General features: G+C 42.8%; 1 protein-coding gene across 1 annotated transcript in view; it reads right to left on the bottom strand.

The window, feature by feature from the left end:
* Positions 1–5923: 5923 nt before the first annotated feature.
* Positions 5924–19330, bottom strand: part of LOC310781892 (uridine-cytidine kinase-like 1) — a 40373-nt gene continuing 26966 nt past the window's right edge. Inside the window, exons 8-15 of the mRNA XM_083642528.1 lie at positions 17609–17625; positions 14293–14391; positions 12602–12695; positions 12202–12264; positions 11663–11785; positions 10742–10849; positions 10231–10387; positions 5924–8904 (exon numbers count right to left, since the gene is read on the bottom strand). Of these exons, the coding sequence (XP_083498654.1) occupies positions 8828–8904; positions 10231–10387; positions 10742–10849; positions 11663–11785; positions 12202–12264; positions 12602–12695; positions 14293–14391; positions 17609–17625 (738 nt within the window). The 3' untranslated portion in view covers positions 5924–8827. The remainder of the gene's footprint in view (positions 8905–10230; positions 10388–10741; positions 10850–11662; positions 11786–12201; positions 12265–12601; positions 12696–14292; positions 14392–17608; positions 17626–19330) is intronic.

The following is a 19330-nucleotide window of genomic DNA, read 5'->3' as shown; positions in this document are numbered from 1 at the left end:
CTGCCTTCACTGTCTCCTAATAACCTCCGACTTCTTGCAATTGGAAATTCATTAATATCGAAAACAACTTGCCCCGCGTTCAAGTCGGTTCATGGTTCAAGTGCTTTCGGTGGGAAATGCTAACAAAATTGACACAGCTAAAACAGCATGTTGGGACTTTGCACTTGCTAGTAAAAGGGCCTATTTCCCACAGCACTTGAATTTAACATTATGAACTGCAATGCACGTCACTTCCGCTGTAAACAATGTAGCGAAAACATGGTGCCCTCAAATGGTTCAGTGATTGTAATGCAGTCTGTCCACACACACACACATATATTGCAGTCTGTACACACACACACACATAATGCAGTCTACACACACACACACACACACACAGTACCTTTACAGACCTGTGTGTGCAGACACTGGTAACACACACCACATACAAACTAACACACGGTTTAGACTTGAACTTGATCACTGAGACAAAATAATTTCTGGTTGTGCTCTTTCATAACCCAATCAATTTTATTTTGCATCTTACAAGAGCTGAATACTTCAGACAAATAGAGATCAGTGCAGTGTGAGAGAAAGTACATTTTAAGATCAAATGTATAATTGGCATTTGATAGGGGTTGATATATGAAGTGGAAGTGATCCCTGGGAAATTTGGTTTATTGGTAGGTAGCCTAGTGGTACTTGCACGGAAAAGTTTGGGAACCCCTGGTAGCCAATAATGTGGAAAAAGCTATGGCCTCTGCTTGATTTGCAGATAGCTGCATTTCGATCGGCACTACAACAAAAACAGAGGTCAGAGGATTTGGATCAATATCTTTGTCACATATAAAAAAGAAGGCACTGAATATATCTGTCTAGAATGTATTGAACACACCCCAGCTATGGATCCGCTTGCAACAATAATATACTATATTATTATAGTGTTGGGGAAGTTACTTTCAAAATGTAATATAGGCTACTACATATTACTAGCTACTTTCATTTGAAAGTAATACGTTACTTTACAATATTACTGTCTGTGTAGAGTAACTCATTATTTATTACACTACTTTTGCCAAAATAACTGCAGTAGCAGATTTGACCCGGAAAAAATAATTTATACCATCTGAAGTCAGAACCATTCTGCTCCAGTGTGCGCTGCGCTGCTACGGCAACGTCACATTGACAAAATGGAGTCATTCTTAAAGAGACAGGCGCAGGTAAAAATAAATAAATAATAATAATAATAAATATTTTCGACTTTCAATAATAAAAGTCGATCTTGATAAGAAAAACTATTATTCGAAAATTCATTGCCCATCCCTTCTCTGTTCCAGGCTTAAAACTCTTTATACAAGGACTTTCTGAAATGTCAATAGAGAAATTAATGGGAAATTCCCTTCCTAGTCAGGGATCCACAGGCCCAAAAGCTCAAGAAAATGGGTTGAACCTGACATGGCATGCTATACTTTTTGTTTGTGTTTTATCTCTTAATTTGGACATTAAGGTCCACTGAATGAGAGGTCTGCTCTGCCGGAAACCTCGCGAAAAAAAGTTGTGGCCATTTTTGTATATGAAGCCTTTATTTTTTGACCGAAAAATGTGAAAGAGTTTTTTTCCCTCAAAGTCCTCAGTGGGTTGCGTAGGCTGTCAATAAATTCATCCCAGGTACACAGAACATGTGTGTTGACAACACCAAGTTAAGAAATACACTTACAAAACCTTTCCAAATGATTTATAGCCTATTTCTATTACAAAAAAGCACTCGTTTTTTGAATTTTCTCCATTATTTTCATCTTTACTTTGTTAGTAAGCAATTATATCCTGAAATATGACATCAGCCAATGTGTCATTCTTTTCAGCAGATATTATAGTCATTCCACACTAAAGATTATTAAAATCAACCCAAAATCAATGGATCTGTGGTGATTTTATTACCTTTATGCTCGAAATTCCTGGAGACATGTTTTTAGTTTTAACAAAACCCTGTACCCCAAAGACAATACTTGTAACACAAGAAATTCAAAACAACAAAATTATTTTAATCACAAAATGTACACTGGATGACAAGCCAAGAAAACAATTATTGTTATACAGCTTTGGATAGATTGTGACCAGTATGTAGAAAACATTAAATTAAACATTAGCTGAACAAAATTATTGAACACAACACATTAAAAAAAGAAAGAAAAAAGACTGGCAACAAGGTCTATAATATAACATAAAATTACCTTTGCAATGAACAAAATAACTCAATCACTGTCACTGTCTTCAAGTGTGAGTTCATTCCTTGAACATTTGTTGGGGTCCCCAGTGCAGAGACATGCGATGACACACTTGACATTGGCTCTCACACAAGAGCATCCTCGGGCACACATGCTTTTCTTGCAGTGACAGTATTTGGTGTGTTTGAATTCGGCAGGTTTTGCCTCCTTCAGCATCATGGTTGCCATCAGCTTACCACTGACAAGCTCTCTGCTGAAGTCAGTGGCAACAGGGTAGGTTGGTTGAGACATGTGTGCTCGCTTGCATACAGCCAACTGATGCAGGGCTCGGCGAAGGTGTAACTGGAACGAAGGCATCTTCGGTAGGTGGAAGGCAACACATGTCTCCTTTGATATTGCCAAAGAGATGGGCTCGCAGTGCATCCAAATTACCACTGAAGTCACTCCTCTCATACAGTGACACCATGTACCGCCTAGCCGCTGTCACAACATCTTCTTTAACATCCAGGCTTTCCCCAGGGTTACCGTATCTGCACAGGGGCAGAAGGTCTTCCAGGTGATCAACGGCAGTTTTGTAGGCGTGCTTTTTTCCTCTTCTGTAGAGCTAGCTGTAGAGATAGCTCACTGTGTCACATCCAGTCAGTAGGTGCTGAGGAGCATGGAGGAAAGATCTGCAGCTTGAACATCATTGTTCACAGGGCATTTGCGATTGCAGGAGCAGGTAGATATCCATCTTCTTTACCCACAGCTCCTGCAGGCCATCCATGTGTGCAATGTAGTATATGCACATCATGTTCACGTCTGTGTCAGTAGCCACCACTACAGCCCGTTTGTGGTGCAGATGTTGTAATGAGTATACAATGTGGGCAAACATCCTGGTATCTGCCTCCTCATGCTTCTCACAGGATAGTTCTGGAAGCTCAACCTGACAATCTGCTTTTAACAGAACAGTGCGACCAGGATCACGGAAAATTACATGGATGGCCTGCAGGGGCTGTGGGTAAAGAAGATGCAATCGCAGACGCCCTGGCAGTGAACTATGATGTTCAAGCTGCAGATCTTTCCTCCATGCTCCTCAGCACCTAGTGCTCCGTAGTACAAGTATCATGGGTGAAATTCTTGTGCTGTAGGCTCCGTTACAACATAGTGCAAATAACAGTATAACAGTGCAAAAACAGGGCATATAGATGCAGTAAAACAAGAGAACAACAAGCAATAACAGTAAACTTTTCCTTTTCTTTTCTAGCGTAGACACCTTAAAACATAATTAAACATTCTGTTTGCACAGGTGCAAATAACATAGGCATAATTATCATATGTAATGGTAGCAGCTGCTACATGATTGTTTATTTGTGTGTGTTAAGGAGTCTCGTGGCCTGCGGGAAGAAACTGTCCCTCAGGCGATTTGTTCGTGCTTTTGGGACCCTGTATCTCCTCCCTGAGGGTAACAGGGAGAACAGGCTGTTGTGGGGGTGGTATGTGTCCTTGGTGATCTTCAGGGACCTCCTGAGGCACCGCTGATTGTACAGTTCCTGCAGTTCTGGTAGCTCACATCCTGTTACTTGCTGGGCCGCGCGCCTCACTCTTCTTAGCGCCCTGCGGTCCATGGTGGTACAGTTCCCATACCAGGTGGTGAAGCAGCCAGTCAGCAGGCTTTCAATGGTGCCTCTGTAGAAGTCCCTGAGGATTTTTGGCCTTAGCCCAAATTTCTTCAGGCGTCTGAGTCCGTGTAGTCGCTGTTGGGCCTTTTTGACAACGGTGTCGGTGTGGCTGGCCCATGTCAGGTCCTGGTGGATGTTGACTCCCAGGTACTTGAAGCTGTCCACCTTTTCCACCACTGTGCCATTGATGGTGATTAGGGGGGGTGCGCCCCCCCCTCCTGTAGTTTACAATGATCTCCTTGGTCTTGGAGACATTTAGAGAGAGGTGGTTGTCCTGGCACCGTTGTTCCAGGGCCCCCACCTCCTCTCTGTAGGCTGTCTCGTCGCTCCTGGAGATCAGTCCCACGACTGCTCTGTCGTCTGCAAACTTCACGATGGTGTTCGAGTTTGAGTCGCCACGCAGTCGTGGGTGTAGAGGTCGTACCAGAAGGGGCTGGAGACGCATCCCTGGGGCGCTCCTATGCTGATGGTCAGTGGGGAGGAGGTGAGGGTGCGCACTCTCACCACCTGGCGACGGTCTGTCAGAAAGTCCAGGATCCAGGCACACATTGCTGTGTTTAGTCCCAGATCCTTGAGCTTGTGCTGTGACACAGTGAGATATCTCTACAGCTAGCTCTACAGAAGAGGAAAAAAGCACGCCTACAAAACTGCCGTTGATCACCTGGAAGACCTTCTGCCCCTGTGCAGATACGGTAACCCTGGGGAAAGCCTGGATGTTAAAGAAGATGTTGTGACAGCGGCTAGGCGGTACATGGTGTCACTGTATGAGAGGAGTGACTTCAGTGGTAATTTGGATGCACTGCGAGCCCATCTCTTTGGCAATATCAAAGGAGACATGTGTTGCCTTCCACCTACCGAAGATGCCTTCGTTCCAGTATGCAAGCGAGCACACATGTCTCAACCAACCTACCCTGTTGCCACTGACTTCAGCAGAGAGCTTGTCAGTGGTAAGCTGATGGCAACCATGATGCTGAAGGAGGCAAAACCTGCAGAATTCAAACGCACCAAATACTGTCACTGGAAGAAAAGCATGTGTGCCCGAGGATGCTCTTGTGTGAGAGCCAATGTCAAGTGTGTCATCGCATGTCTCTGCACTGGGGACCCCAATAAATGTTCAAGGAATGAACTCACACTTGAAGACAGTGAAAGTGATTGAGTTATTTTGTTCATTGCAAAGGTAATTTTATGTTATATTATAGACCTTGTTGCCAGTCTTTTTTCTTTCTTTTTTAATGTGTTGTGTTCAATAATTTTGTTCAGCTAATGTTTAATTTAATGTTTTCTAGATACTGGTCACAATCTATCCAAAGCTGTATAACAATAATTGTTTTGTTGGCTTGTCATCCAGTGTACATTTTGTGATTAAAATCATTTTGTTGTTTTCAATTTCAAGTATTGTCTTTGGGGTACAGGGTTTTGTAAAACTAAAAAGATGTCTCGAGGAATTTCGAGCATAAAGGTAATAAAATCACCACAGATCCATTGATTTTGGGTTGATTTTAATAATCTTTAGTGTGGAATGACTATAATATCTGCTGAAAAGAATGACACATTGGCTGATGTCATATTTCAGGATATAATTGCTTACTAACAAAGTAAAGATGAAAATAATGGAGAAAATTCAAAAAACGAGTGCTTTTTTGTAATAGAAAATAGCTATAAATCATTTGGAAAGGTTTTGTAAGTGTATTTCTTAACTTGGTGTTGTCAACACACATGTTCTGTGTACCTGAGATTAATTTATTGACAGCCTACGCAACCCACTGAGGACTTTGAGGAAAAAAAAACTCTTTCACATTTTTCGGTCAAAAAATAAAGGCTTCATATACAAAAATGGCCACAACTTTTTTTCGCGAGGTTTCCGGCAGAGCAGACCTCTCATTCAGTGGACCTTAATGTCCAAATGAAGAGATAAAACACAAACAAAAAGTATAGCATGCCATGTCAGGTCCTCTCAAATTTTGGGTGACTGGATCCCTGACTATTCCTGGAACCAGAGCTCTATATCATCACCAACACTAATGTGCACACACAACAAATGCAGAGTTCAAACTAAAGTGGAAGTTCATATTTTATTCAGTCAACATGAAACAATCCCCACTGTTGTACAGGTGTTGTGGCATTTTATAAAGAATTGATTACACAAAGAAACGGCAACCTACCAGTTTAGACATCACGTTTTACTACTTTTAAAGTAACCTTGTTTTGGTAAATAATGTGTTGTTTCTAACATGTATTAAATCACCGTTGTGGTTATATGACTGTTAGTACATTATAATGACGTGTTGTTTCTAACATGTATTACACAAACGCAAAGTAGGCCTACAGTATATTTCTTTGTTTTGACCACTACAATATCCATCAGTTCTAGTAAACTCTTTCCATGTTCTGGTGGTCAATTCACTTCAACCCAGCTGATAGAAACATCTAATTAGCTTTTTATTTTCTGCCAAATTTCAAACGTTCCAGTAAGATTGGCTTGACAGCTGGATGGAAACAGAGCTGATGTGTGAGTGTTTCCATTCGATAAACAGTCCTGTATTTTAATACAGTTAGAGTTATACATACAAATACAATAATAGAGTTCTTACAAAGCCTGCCATAATGGCAAATACCATAAAGCCTTTTATTGCAGCTTTAGTTTAATTTTGTCAGGGCAAGTTCTAATCTCTGTTGTAACCCTTGTCCATATTTTTCAACCCAAGCCGTCTTTGTGAAACATGGGAGTTTCAGTTTTTAATGGCAAACATTTAAAAACACACAAAGTAATAACTTATACATAAAAACAATAACACAATTCAAGTATTTAAATTGGATAAATGGCTGTGATGCAAAAGAAATGTAAAAATAAAATCCCTGCAAAAAAGCAGCTTTGAGCAACAAAAAACAAGGTAATTCCAGAATGCTCCATATGCGTCAATTTCTGTCTTTTATACAGAAAAACCTAAGCTAAAGGCTATCGGGACTTTTAGTTCATGACAGAGTATTTTTTTTATGTACTTCTATCATTAGAACCTATTCTAACACAATTAAGTGCTATTGTTTTTTTGTTTTTTGTTTTTAGATGGCAACCTCTTTTCCTTTTGACATCGTAATTACACCTTATAATAACACCTACTATGATTTATTAATTATTATTAAGGCATACTGACCTCTACAAAAGTCTGGTGTCACTTAGACTCTGGGCTCAAGTAAGTTGTTGCAGCCATTATATGTATGGATACCGATCTGTGGTTTATTTGTAGTATTTTTGTTTGAACACTGCATGGCAATGACAGGTTGGATGTGGGTGGAGGTAGGAGGTAATTTAGGTGAGCTCACCAGGCAGGTGTTGATTGCATCAGAGAGCAAACAGTTTTTTGACCGTGTAGCCATATAATTTTTCTTTAAGATCTTTTATGTTGGAGTGCACGCGTCCAAACATTTAGTTTTACCCAGTCTAGTAATCACCGGTGGCTGATCAGCAATCGTCACCACATAAGTAATCAGTAATACATGTTCTAATGTGACTAATGGCCTAAAAGGGTTTAAAAAAGTTAAATAAAGTATTGAAAGTAACTAGTGTAATAAAACAAGAGAAAGCTAGAAAGAATATGGCAATGTATTCAAATGAGTAAAAACAAACAAAAACAAAACATATTCAAATATTCCACCATTTCCTTTGATTATCATTCAGTCAGTCCTGTCCGTCCACATGGAGCAGTGTTGTCCCTTTTTCAATATGACCTGAGATGATATTGCCTTTGTCACAGCGGGGATGTCGGCACATGAGCCAAGAGGCTGGCCGTCATCCTGAAGCTGCAACAAGCTCATTCTTACACTTAAATCGAGGAAAACAAAACAAGACTGTTAACTAATGAGACTTATCACATCTTCCTTCCATACATTTGAGCAGTTGTCCGAGGCATCCGACACTTTCCATAGAGTCTAACTGGACCTGCTGATTTTACATGAAATTCTTACAAACCCTGAGCCAAAGTCCATGTGCAAAACACATTCTACCACAGGTAATTTCCACACCTTGTGACTGGCAAGGAGGCAATTATTACTTTGTGATAATCATGGCATTACATTATAAATCACAGTATAACATCCCCATCAAAAGCATAGGCTTACTGTATTATCATAGTATACAGTGCTTCATGTAAATTTACTGGATGCTGAACACTATCGGATCTCATTCCAACTCTGGGGGGGGGGGGGGGGTGTGTGCAAGCAGTGGGATGATTGGGGGGTGAATGGGGGAAGGGGATCGGGCACTACACTAGTTAAACTAAATGACTAAAAAACTAATTAAGTTGTGAATCTTGAGATAATGGCATAAAAAATAATTGCAAGCATGGCTGTTCTCAGCTTCCGTAGTTGTACGGAACTTCCGTACCAACTAGCCAACTCTCCAGCAGGATTTTATTTATACAATTTCTGAACAATTTGTCTAAATATGGCACTTCTATGCCATTGGCTTGCATTGGAATAACCATGATCCGTTGCAAAGTTGCCTCTGGGAAACCTCTGGCATAGCGTGGCTAAAAGTAATATCTTACATGTTCCTCAGGACAGGTAACTCCTTAGCCTTTCACTGACAGACAGCTGCAACTCATTCAGTTCCCTGACATGAAATGCCTATTTAACTCCCAATCATTTAAACAGGAAAGCTCTTTAATTTCCCATCACACTTTCTATATATTTAAATGGGAAGATCTTCGAAGATGGTCATTGCTTCCCCCACAGGGAAATAACCATTGCATTATGGGTGGCTTGAATGGAAATCTCCACTAAAATCCATTTTGACTTTAGTGGAAATTGCAATTGTAAACTCCATTCAATTTCCACTAGACTGATTTGAATGGGCAGCTATTCACATGGCATCCCTTCCTAGATAGGAGGCACGCGATGAAGCAGAGTGGTGAGGGAGGGGTTAGGTACTTGTATGTGGACCTTCCACTTCCCTCTCTGCTGTCTTCAGTAGTCCATCCCTTCATCGCTCTCATACAAGTCTGAGGGAGCGTCGGTGCCAAAGTAACGATCTCCAAAATTACCTGGCGAAGACGAGAAGATCAGATGAAATGAGAAGAGAAGATCAGATGAAACAAGAACAAAAGATCAGATGAGATGAGAAGATCAGATGAAATTAGAAGAATTTTTAAAATGGTACCGGTGCCTGAAATGATACGTTTTTAAATTTAAAGCGGATTTAAAGTGGGTTACTTTGTTAATTTAAACAGAATCAGAATCAGCTTTATTGGCCAAGTATGTACACATACAAGGAATTTACAGTAGCAATTATATACAATAAGTGTGGTGCAAAGTGTCTATTTTAAATACGTATATATGAAGGAATGTAAATTTACAGTAACTACTATATACATTAAGTGTGCTGTAAAGTGTTTATTTTAAATATGTATATAGGAAGGGCGTCCGGGTAGTGTAGCGGTAGATTCCCTGTCTTAACAACGCGAGGGGCGCAGGTTCGCATCCTCGTGTTACCTCCGGCTTGGTCGGGCGTCCATACAGGCACGATTGGCTGGTGTCTGCGGGAGGGAAGGCGGATTGAGGGTATTTGTCATGGTCGCTGCACTAGCGCCTCCTCTGGACGGTCGGGGCGCCTGTTCAGTGCGGAAGGGAACTGGTGGGAATAGCGTGATCCTCCAAACGTGCTACGTCCTACCGGTGAATCTCCCGCTGTCGGGTGAAAAGAAGCGGCTGGCTATTGCGTATGTCTCGGAGGAAGCATGGTGCTACTCTCGGCTCTCCCCAGATCGGCAGAGGGTGGAGCAGCGACCAGGGCAGCAGAGGGAAAAATTGGCCAAGTACAATTGGGGAGAAAATGGGGGGGGGGAATAAAAAGAATAAACAATAAAAAAAATAATATGTATACATAAATACATGTACAGTAAATAGACAGACATAGGATTGTAAACAAAGGCTTATACATATGTTTCAGATATTGCATGGTTATATGCTGTTCAGAGTCTTTGAGTCAGGTATTGCAGTTATTTCCCAGAAAAACAGTGATAGTGAGTGTGTACACAGTAACAGTGAGTTATTCCACAGTAAGTGTAAGCTAAGGGTGTTCAAGTGGCTGGTTTAAGTGTTCATCAGAGTAATGGCCTGTGGGTAGATGCTGTTTTTGCTTGCCGGAGGGGAGGATATTTCACTCAGCAGCTCGGGCATGGCACCTAAATGAGACACCTAAATCTGCGTTGCAATTCGGTACTGGTAGTACCGGTTGTAAAAGTACCAGTATCATAGTGGTACCAGGTTTCGCACCACAGTTACTCACTTCTCATAGACAATGAATGGAAGCAACCTATTTGAATGGTGCAATGACATGTGGCGCCCCAATGAAAAGCTGTCCTGCTCACCGATGCCTGGTATGATGTGGAACTGCTCGTTGACCCCCTTGTCCACGGCGGTGGTGATGATGCGGACCTCAGGGAAGGCATAGGCCACCGAGTGGACGCCCATCTCTGCCATCAGCAGGGACAACAGGAAGATCTTATCTTCTGGAACGTCATGGTCCTTTAGAGAGAGAAGGAGAGAGAGGACGAGAAAGAGAGAGAGAGGAATGGAGGCAGAGAAAGGGAGAGAGGAGAGGGAGAGAGAGAGGTTAAGGACTGAGTTGTAAGGAATGTGGACATTCTAAATGGTATCACCTCTGCGTCACAGCTCAGGTCTCTACATTATTGCTTTCAATGACCCTAAGACAATCTGAGAAATTACATTCTGACTGCATGAGAATAAAATGTTGATGAATTCTGACAATGTTTTTTCTTTCTTTTTTTAAGTAGGCTAGGACTTAAAAGAGCCACAACTACCCAAAAAGGAGCCGCATGTGGCCCTAGAGCCTTGGGTTGAGTATCACTGTAGACCTACCAGCAGGACTCTGACAGCCATGAGAGCAGCAGCTCCAGTGGACACGGTGCTGTCCATCAGGATGACGTAGTCTTCACTCATGTCTCTGGGCAGACGAAGGTAGTGAAGCTGGAGGAAGGAGACAAGTCAGGAACTGGAGACAAAGCGAGATGTTCTGCCATCAACTACGCACTAAATGGCCTGCATTTATATATGGCCTGCATTTATATAGCGCTTTTATCCAAAGCACTTTACAATCAGTAGATTCACCCATTCACACACCGATGGTGGCAGGCTACCACGCAGGGTGCTGGCACACCATCAGGAGCAATTTGGGGTTCAGTATCTTGCCCAAGGATACTTCGACATGCAGACTGGAGGAGCCGGGAATCGAACCACCGACCTCTTTCATCCAAAGCGATTAGTGGTGACCCGCTCTACCTCCTGAGCTACAGCCGCCCCGCCTACTAACACACTCAATCTGTCCAATATTTTGTCCCAGTATGAAAAATGCACCTTCATACTCTTACAGCATTTATCCTAACTCTGGGATGTTCAAAGCATTCCCAAGTTATTTGTTTATTGTATACGTTTAACCAGTTATATCCACCGGAATGAGGCAACGATACTACCAAACAAAATGGACCCAGACATATAAGGCTCATCGCTAATAGCTGATTATTATTTTTTTTAGTGTGGAAGCGTTGATGGTTGGTTTTCCTTTAAATCTGATGCATGCCAAAAAAGTATTTTACCAAGTTGTAGTCCCTCCCCACCAGGAACTGTATTCTTATAAGGGAGGAATTGCCTGCAAAACAGTATTTATTTACACCATGGATGATAATACTACTGCTAATAGCACTATTACTAACAATAATAAAACCTACCCATGCCATAATCAAAATGTCACATTATGATCAATTCAAGTTTAGACACACCCACCTCTGGTTCCCCTGTATCGTGGTTGGTCTGGATCAGGATCTTTCCCAGGCGGATGTCTTTACAGACGGCCATCAGAGCCTGCTCCATGGTCTCCCCTGCTCTCAGGATGGACACACCAGTGATCTACACATGCACATACATACATGCACACGCACACACACACACATACAGAGGGAGAGAGAGAAAACCTCAGGTCACAGTGCTATATTAGTTTAGTTGACACATTTAGCCGGTCAGTCCAGTGGGAAGCCCCACCAACACAGTCAGTGCTTCTGCTGTTTATCCACATTAAAGGAGAAGGCAGTCAACAAACTGTCCAAAGGCAGGAAAGTCTGTGCTTTCCAAGGGATGTGTTGTTGTGGACACGTTGTGGAACGTCTCCATTGGGGCTTTTAACTGTGTGTGCTACTTGGGGCTTAGTGAGTTCAGTCAACTCAATGTGACCTGTGAGACAGCAGAGTGACCTGCGAGACAGCAGAGTGACCTGTGAGACAGCAGAGTGACCTGTGAGACAGCAGAGTGAACACTGGCAAACTCACCCTTTTACCCCCGAGCCTCTTGCCCTCATATGTGCCACCCTGGGGCGTCTCCACCAATACTGGCTAGAGAGAGAGAGAGACAGAGGTAAAGAGAGAGAGAGAGAGAGAGAGAGGGAGAGAGAGACAAAGAGAGGCAACTATTAAAGACTAGTCTAAAGCACTCGATTCTATGCTACTCGCCCACCCTGCAGCTCGGCTGCTGCGCGGGCTCGCATACACAGCTCGGCTACTGCGCGGGCTTGCATACACACAGCTCGGCTGCTGGGCGGGCTCGCATACACAGCTCGGCTGCTACGCAGGCTCGCCCGCAGCTCGGCTGCTGCGTGGCCTCGCCTGCACTATTGGCATGCTGACAGACAGACAGACAGACAGACAGACAGACAGAGAGAGACAGACTGACCTTGAGTGGGAGGAAGGAGAGGGCATGCTCTATCAGCAGCCTCATTAACCTCTTGGAGTAGAAGATAAACTCATCACGGTTAGTCTCCTTGTTCCTGCAAGCACACACGCACAGACACACACATGCATGCACACAGACACACACACACATATGCACGCACGCACACACACACCCCAGAGCAAGACACAAAGTTTAAGAGGTAGAAAAAGTGTGCCTGTAGGTGATGACAGACTGGCTTACAACAGGTGATCTCTCACCTTTATATACCATCATCCTGAATCAAACTGCTTTTGAATTTCTTGAATCTTATCCAACATGAACTATGACCAATTTAGAAGAAGTCAAGCTAGTGAAGCTCAAACATCCAACTGAAGGGAGAAGGAAAACAAATTGAGTGGAGGGGGGCTTTAGGAGCATGGTGCAGGTTGGAGACCACAGTGCATTTGGGGGGGGGGGGTAGACAGCAATGGGGGTACGAGGGGGGGGTACTGTACTGTTTTTTGTAAACTGCAGGGGGCACTGTTCCTGAAATGGAACTGTACACCTGTGATGTCAGCCAGGGATTCCGTTAGCCGGTATTTGTTGCCGTGGGCCGGCAAATTAAAAGGTCACCGGCTCAAGTGGCCGGCTGAAAATATGCCAGATAAATAAATTCCTTCTATAAAATAGCCTAATATTGTGTGACCTATTAGCCTAAGTGATGTTGCCAATAAGTTACGACTTAAATAGAGACTTAGCCTACATCATATTTTTTCCGCTCCCTGTTGCAAGTCCTGACTTGATTTGACTTATGTTGAGTGTTTCGTGAAAAAGAAAGATATAGCAGACACTTTCTTCAAAAGCCGCACACGCAGCATCAGTCCCGCCGGCCAGCGCTGGACCCGCTGTGACTTGCAGGAGGAAACCCAAATGTCAAAACAGACCTCCCTTGCTAGGCAAGTCCTTTTTTTAATCTAGATCATGCAACGACAAGTACTTCAGCCGAGGCCAGCAAGACGGCAGGAAAGCGTCAAGTACCTGCTTGCCATGCTTACCACAAATAAAGCCACATGGGAGCCGAGAACGAGTGCAGGAGAGCTGACGCAGGTGCCAGGTGTGGAGTGGGAGAGATTAAGGTGCGTAGCCTATTGCTGGAGATTCAAGTTGTGCACTGTCTGCACTGACACTGTCGCACTTATTACTTTTAGCTGCAGAAGATATGGGTTCATGAGTGTCTGCAAATGCAGATAGGCTACATTAGAAGTGTGCATGTTGTCTGTTTCAATAACGAAAGCGGCCTTACCGAGAACGACGTGCCGACCAATTAAATATTCTTGCTGCAAAATCGGCCTCTTAATGACAACACTGGAATAAAGATAATCGACTATAGAGGCTATAAAGAATAGACTAAAGAGAAATAAATTGATTCAAAACGTTTATTTAGGAAACAATTATTTTATAGCATCCTTTTTTTAATAGTGGCCGGTAAATATTGCCGGAATTCTGGAACGTTACCGGCTGCATTGGCCGTCTGGAAAAATGCCTAGCGGAATCCCTGATGTCAGCCCCAGCAGAACATCCAGCAAAAAGTGATGTCACAGGTGTTAAACGCCCGTTTTGAATAATGCCACATTTTCTCCATATTTCTGCCCTGGGGGTCTGATAAAGATAATAATAATAATCTGCCCCATGCTCTTTAAGTGTGTTCTGACCTGATGATGGTGTGCATGCCGCGGACCTGGGGGGTGCTCTCCATCACACTGAGGGTCTGGGGTAACGGCTGGCCCTGGTGTGCCGAGGCCAACGCCGATCTGCAGCAAACACACACAGAGTGAGGGGTAACTCTGACATCTAGTGGAATAATGCAGTCACAGCATCATCACAGCAGACCAGCGGGCCTCTACTAAAGACAGTCTTAGTCAATAGACCCTTCTCACGGGGGCCATTTTGTGTCGAAAAGGCAGGGTAAACACAGGTGCAAGCAAAACACTAATGAGGGTTTCAAACTTCCATGATTGGAATTTAGTAGTCCTGGGTCCCTACTAAAGACAGTGTTAGTCAATTAGTCGTCTTGGGTCCCTACTAAAGACAGTCTTAGACAATTAGTAGTCTTGGGTCCCTACTAAAGACAGTCTTAGTCAATTAGTCCTGGGTTGTGTTGCTCATTTCCTTCATTCCCCCCCCAACAAAAGGATTTTGGTGTAGTGCAGGGGCGGCCAGGTTGGCTAAAATCTTAGTAATCACACTAATCAGCACAGTAGACCATGGCCAAAAAGAAGAAAACAAAAACAGACAAACAGGAAGCGACATTACAAAAATCATGATGGCAAACAGTTAAGAAACTTTGCCCACCAAAAGACAGCGTCAAAGTCATCAAATAAGTGTGTTAGTCTGACTACGGGGAAAACATTCAGTTCAGTGAAAGAAAGAAGGAAAGATAGACTACATGATACGACATGTAATGGGATGTTAGCAAGTAAAGATCCATATACATACAAGAAAGAGCAAAACGCTCATCAAACTATGAAATCAGGCTTTTAAAACCACTAAAATGGAGGAAGAACAAGTGGCCCCTCACATATCCCAGCGGAGCTTCCTCTGTAGGTGACATTTCATTTGAAGAGAAAAGGTCATGAGAAAGGGGACGAGAAAGGGAAGAAAAAAGGTAGGACAAGATCCAAAAGGCAGGAGACAAGAAAAGGCACAGAAAGAATAGCATTATTAGAACATTGAAAGTGGATAGCCCTCCTAGACCGCTGATCAACTGATCCAAAACCAGAGATGAGTTTGTCCAGCAACAAGCCATTTTCACACTGTTGATCCAGACCGTATCAATCTATTTTCAATTATAGATTAAAGCCAATTTTCAGAGCTGGCTTTTGAAGACAACAGAAGCAGAAAGACATTTTTGAAGTAGGGCTGGGCAATATATTTTGATATCGTGATATGAGACTAAATATTGTCTTCTAGTGATATCATATGGCATAAGTGTTGTCTTTTCGTGGTTTTAAAGGCTGCATTACAGTGATATCATTTTCATTTTCTGAACTTACCAGAACGTTCTGTTCGCTGTTCTATTATTTGTCTTTTCCCACTTCGTCTAGTCATGATATCCACATTACCGTTGATTATTTATCAAAATTCTGATTGTGTGAATAGGTAATCTCATTGTGTGAGTATTTTGTGAAAGCACCCCATAGTTAACCCTACAATATTGTCACAATATCAATATAGATGTATTTGGTCAATATTGTGATAGTTGATTTTGTCCATATCACCCAGCCCTATTTTGAAGCACTAGATTAAAAGGCTGCTCACTACCCAGCCTTCAAATCTAGTTTTCTGGGACTCTGGCCCGGTATTGTGTTGTGTGTAAGGTCTGTGTGTGTCCTGGGCAGTTCCCAGCAGCGCATTCCCCCAGTTTGAAGTAGATCGGACGAACGGTTCTCGCGATAAATCACTTTTTGTGTTGCCAGTAGGTGGCACTATGCCGAATTGCCCGAAATTCTGCACTGCACTCTGTCGGGTTCCCAGCAGCGCACTCCCCAAGTTTGAAGTCGATCGGACGGTGCAGTGTCTGTATGGTGTTTTTTTTTACCTCTATTTAACCTCTTTAACAACAAATTCTCATTTACAATGGCGACCTGGCAAAAGGCAAGGCCTCTTGAGGGAGAGGGGTAGGGACTAAAATAAATAAATAAATAAAACATTTTTATGGCACATATCCAACACATCCATTACTTTACAGGTATTGTATGTGACAGCAAACATTATTAAGAAACATATACAATCTAGACTAGCACACAAGCAACGGGCAAGTAGCTAGTAGACCACATCAGGCAATCAGTAGCACACAAGCAGCAAGACAAACAGGCAAAAGCAAGACAACCACAGCAAGAGAGGCAAGAACAAATAATGCGACAAACAGTAAACAAACAACCAAAGTTCGGGGATATTATTGGGTCGGGAAACAGCTGCATGTATCAGCAAGAATGTCCACAATCAAGTGCTTGATATCGCATTCATGACAATGAATTTCCGAGCTGTAATTCCGGCTTGGACGACCATTCAATTCACTTATTACAGGTCGGAACCCATTTTTTCCGGTGGTCCGAGTTGTCTTGAACGGGGTATAAAAGCTGACTTGGGGATAAAATTGTCCCGTTTCAGTGTTTTTTGCAGATTGTTCCAGTCACTGGCTGCGGCAGACCGGAAAGACAACAGACCAAGTGCAGTATTTGTTTTGGGAGCTTTCAACAGAATAAGGTGCACAGATGCTTTTTGCAGCAAGTGACACAGGTAGGGGGGGGAGAGACCAAGGAGGGTATTGTAGATTAACATGAACCAGTGAATATTACGACGGGTGTGCAGAGAAGGCCAGTTGACAGAGGAATATAGAGTGCAGAGGTGTGTTCTGAAAGGTGCATTTGTAGCAAACTGGAGAGCAGAGTGATAGAGAACATCGAGCTTCTGAAGTGTGCCCTTGCATGCCGAGTCGCCGACCTATAAATAATATCACCATAATCAAACATGGGAAGAATGGTCATTTGGACAAGAGTTAATTTAGCAGAGAAAGTGAAGGCTACTGTAGCTATTTCGGCCTGCATGCCCTTACGGCCATGTTTGATTGAATGCAGCAAGTTGACGCCCCTTCTCTGGAGGGGGGGGTGTCGAAAGGCATTCTGGGAAATGTAGGAAATCACTAATTGAAGTAGAAGTAGACGAGGCAGGTTGAAGGAAAGATAAATTAACTCCTGAAGTGCATTGGACATTACAGATTGGAGATATCCAACCATTTAAGAAGATCCTAGTGTGAAGTTTTCCTTGGAAATACTCATATACATGTATAACCAATGTAATATATACACACAAAAACAAAGGCGTGGAATTTTTGACTTCATGGCAGCTGTGCTTAGAAACAGAGAGCTGACAGAGCCGAGAGTAGGAGGAGGAGGAGAGGAGGGAGAGGATGAGAAGGAGGGAGAGAGGGTGAGGAGGAGGGAGAGGAGGAGGGGAGTGAAATCATACCTCACTGTGATCTCACGCTGAACGGTTAGACAGCATTCAGCCAGTCGGGGGAGGGGGGTCGTGCACACGGGCATATCCGCATACACACACACACACGAGCGTGCGTGCACATACAGTAAGGAACATAAGGAAAAACAACAAGAGCATGAGAAGCCATTCCTAAAAGAAGAAAAACAAAACGGCATAAACAAGCCAAACATTAAAAGCAAAATCCTCACATTTTGATCAAAATGACCGTCCCTTTTGCCTCACATCAGAACAAACCGCCATTTCCCACTGACTCATTTCAATGCTTTTGCTTTAGGTTTGCATCATTACTGTACTGTAAGGGTTAATGCCCGACGAGGTGTCCATTATCATCACTTAATGGACAGGGAGGCCAGCTGCCTCGTAACCTCGAAGGGTATTGTCCCGCTTATACCATGCTCACTTGCCAAAGAAAAAATTAACTACCGTATATATATATATAAAATTTAGATTTTCATGCGTTTTGCAATCTAAATCTAAAGTTTTTCACAAGTCGTAACTCTTTTCCTGATAACACACCTGAGAGTGTGACTAATACCTTGGACAATCATTACATCCCATCAGCTTCTCATGCAATGGAAACGTTCACTGGTGCAGAAAATAGGACAAATTTTATATTCCTATTTAATGCCTACCGTATTTCTTCCAATACCAACCGGGACTCTATCTGCTGCCGGGTCTCCTTTAACAGCCGGGGGTCTGACCCGATTTAGCATAATAAACGCCGGGGCGTTTACTAGATTTTTTTTTTTCATTACGGTATGTTTTTGTGTTGACTGCATTGACTGAATTCAGTCACTTATGCTACCACATTGTCTGATGCTACAGCTTGTACAGCGGGAGTATGGAAATAGTCAACGTGTTATACTGGAGATGCTGTCAGGACACTTGAGCAAGTCCACAAGTTACGTTAACGTTAGTGTTGCGCAACAAACAATCAATCAATCAATCAATCAATCACAACTTTAATCCAGACTTGGTCACAGAGGTGACTGATATCTGACATCACTACAGTAGGGATGAGCCAGCAGCCTGATGACATTCTGTGAAACATTAAGTCGGCAGATAAATGTATACATCACATTTCTTAGCATTGCCTGGAAGGTGTTAACACTTGCCGTGACAATCATCTCACTTGCCGAGCTCCATCTAGGTCTCCTGAGCAATATTTTCATGGCATCATTATGCCACCTGCAGTCTATGCATGCTCGCCCTCCTGTAATCTGACCACAAGTGGGCAGTATAGAGTGGTGTGTGCAGTAAGCTCTAAACAGAGACACCTTCACTCCATCCGAGCACATGCTAAACTTCCGCGACAGTGTATTTGCTTGTGCATACATTTTGCGGCACGGTCTATAGATATCATCTGACAATTGTTCCGAATGCCTGTAATTAATATGATAAAGTAGACTACAATAAAACGTAAGTAATAATAATAATAACAATAATAAAATGTGGTGAGGACAGTAATGAGCTCAACACCGTGGTAGTTACATGACCGCGGTATTTCGGTGATGCCGTTATCATCCCAGATTCCCAGCCCTACTTTATTATCTAATTGAAATGGACTGAAACAAATGTATACAGTATATCGATGTATATGTGACACAAAAATGTGATTTATTATTTTGGCTGGTAAAAAAATATGCGTGGCGAGTGGATCTTTTTCATCTACCGGCAGTGAGTCAAAAAGTT

This window comes from Poromitra crassiceps, assembly GCF_964638095.1.
Source record: "Poromitra crassiceps genome assembly, chromosome: 9".
NCBI lineage: Eukaryota > Metazoa > Chordata > Actinopteri > Beryciformes > Melamphaidae > Poromitra > Poromitra crassiceps.
The sequence above is the reverse complement of the archived record's forward strand: the minus strand, read 5'-3'. Positions and strand labels throughout refer to the sequence as shown.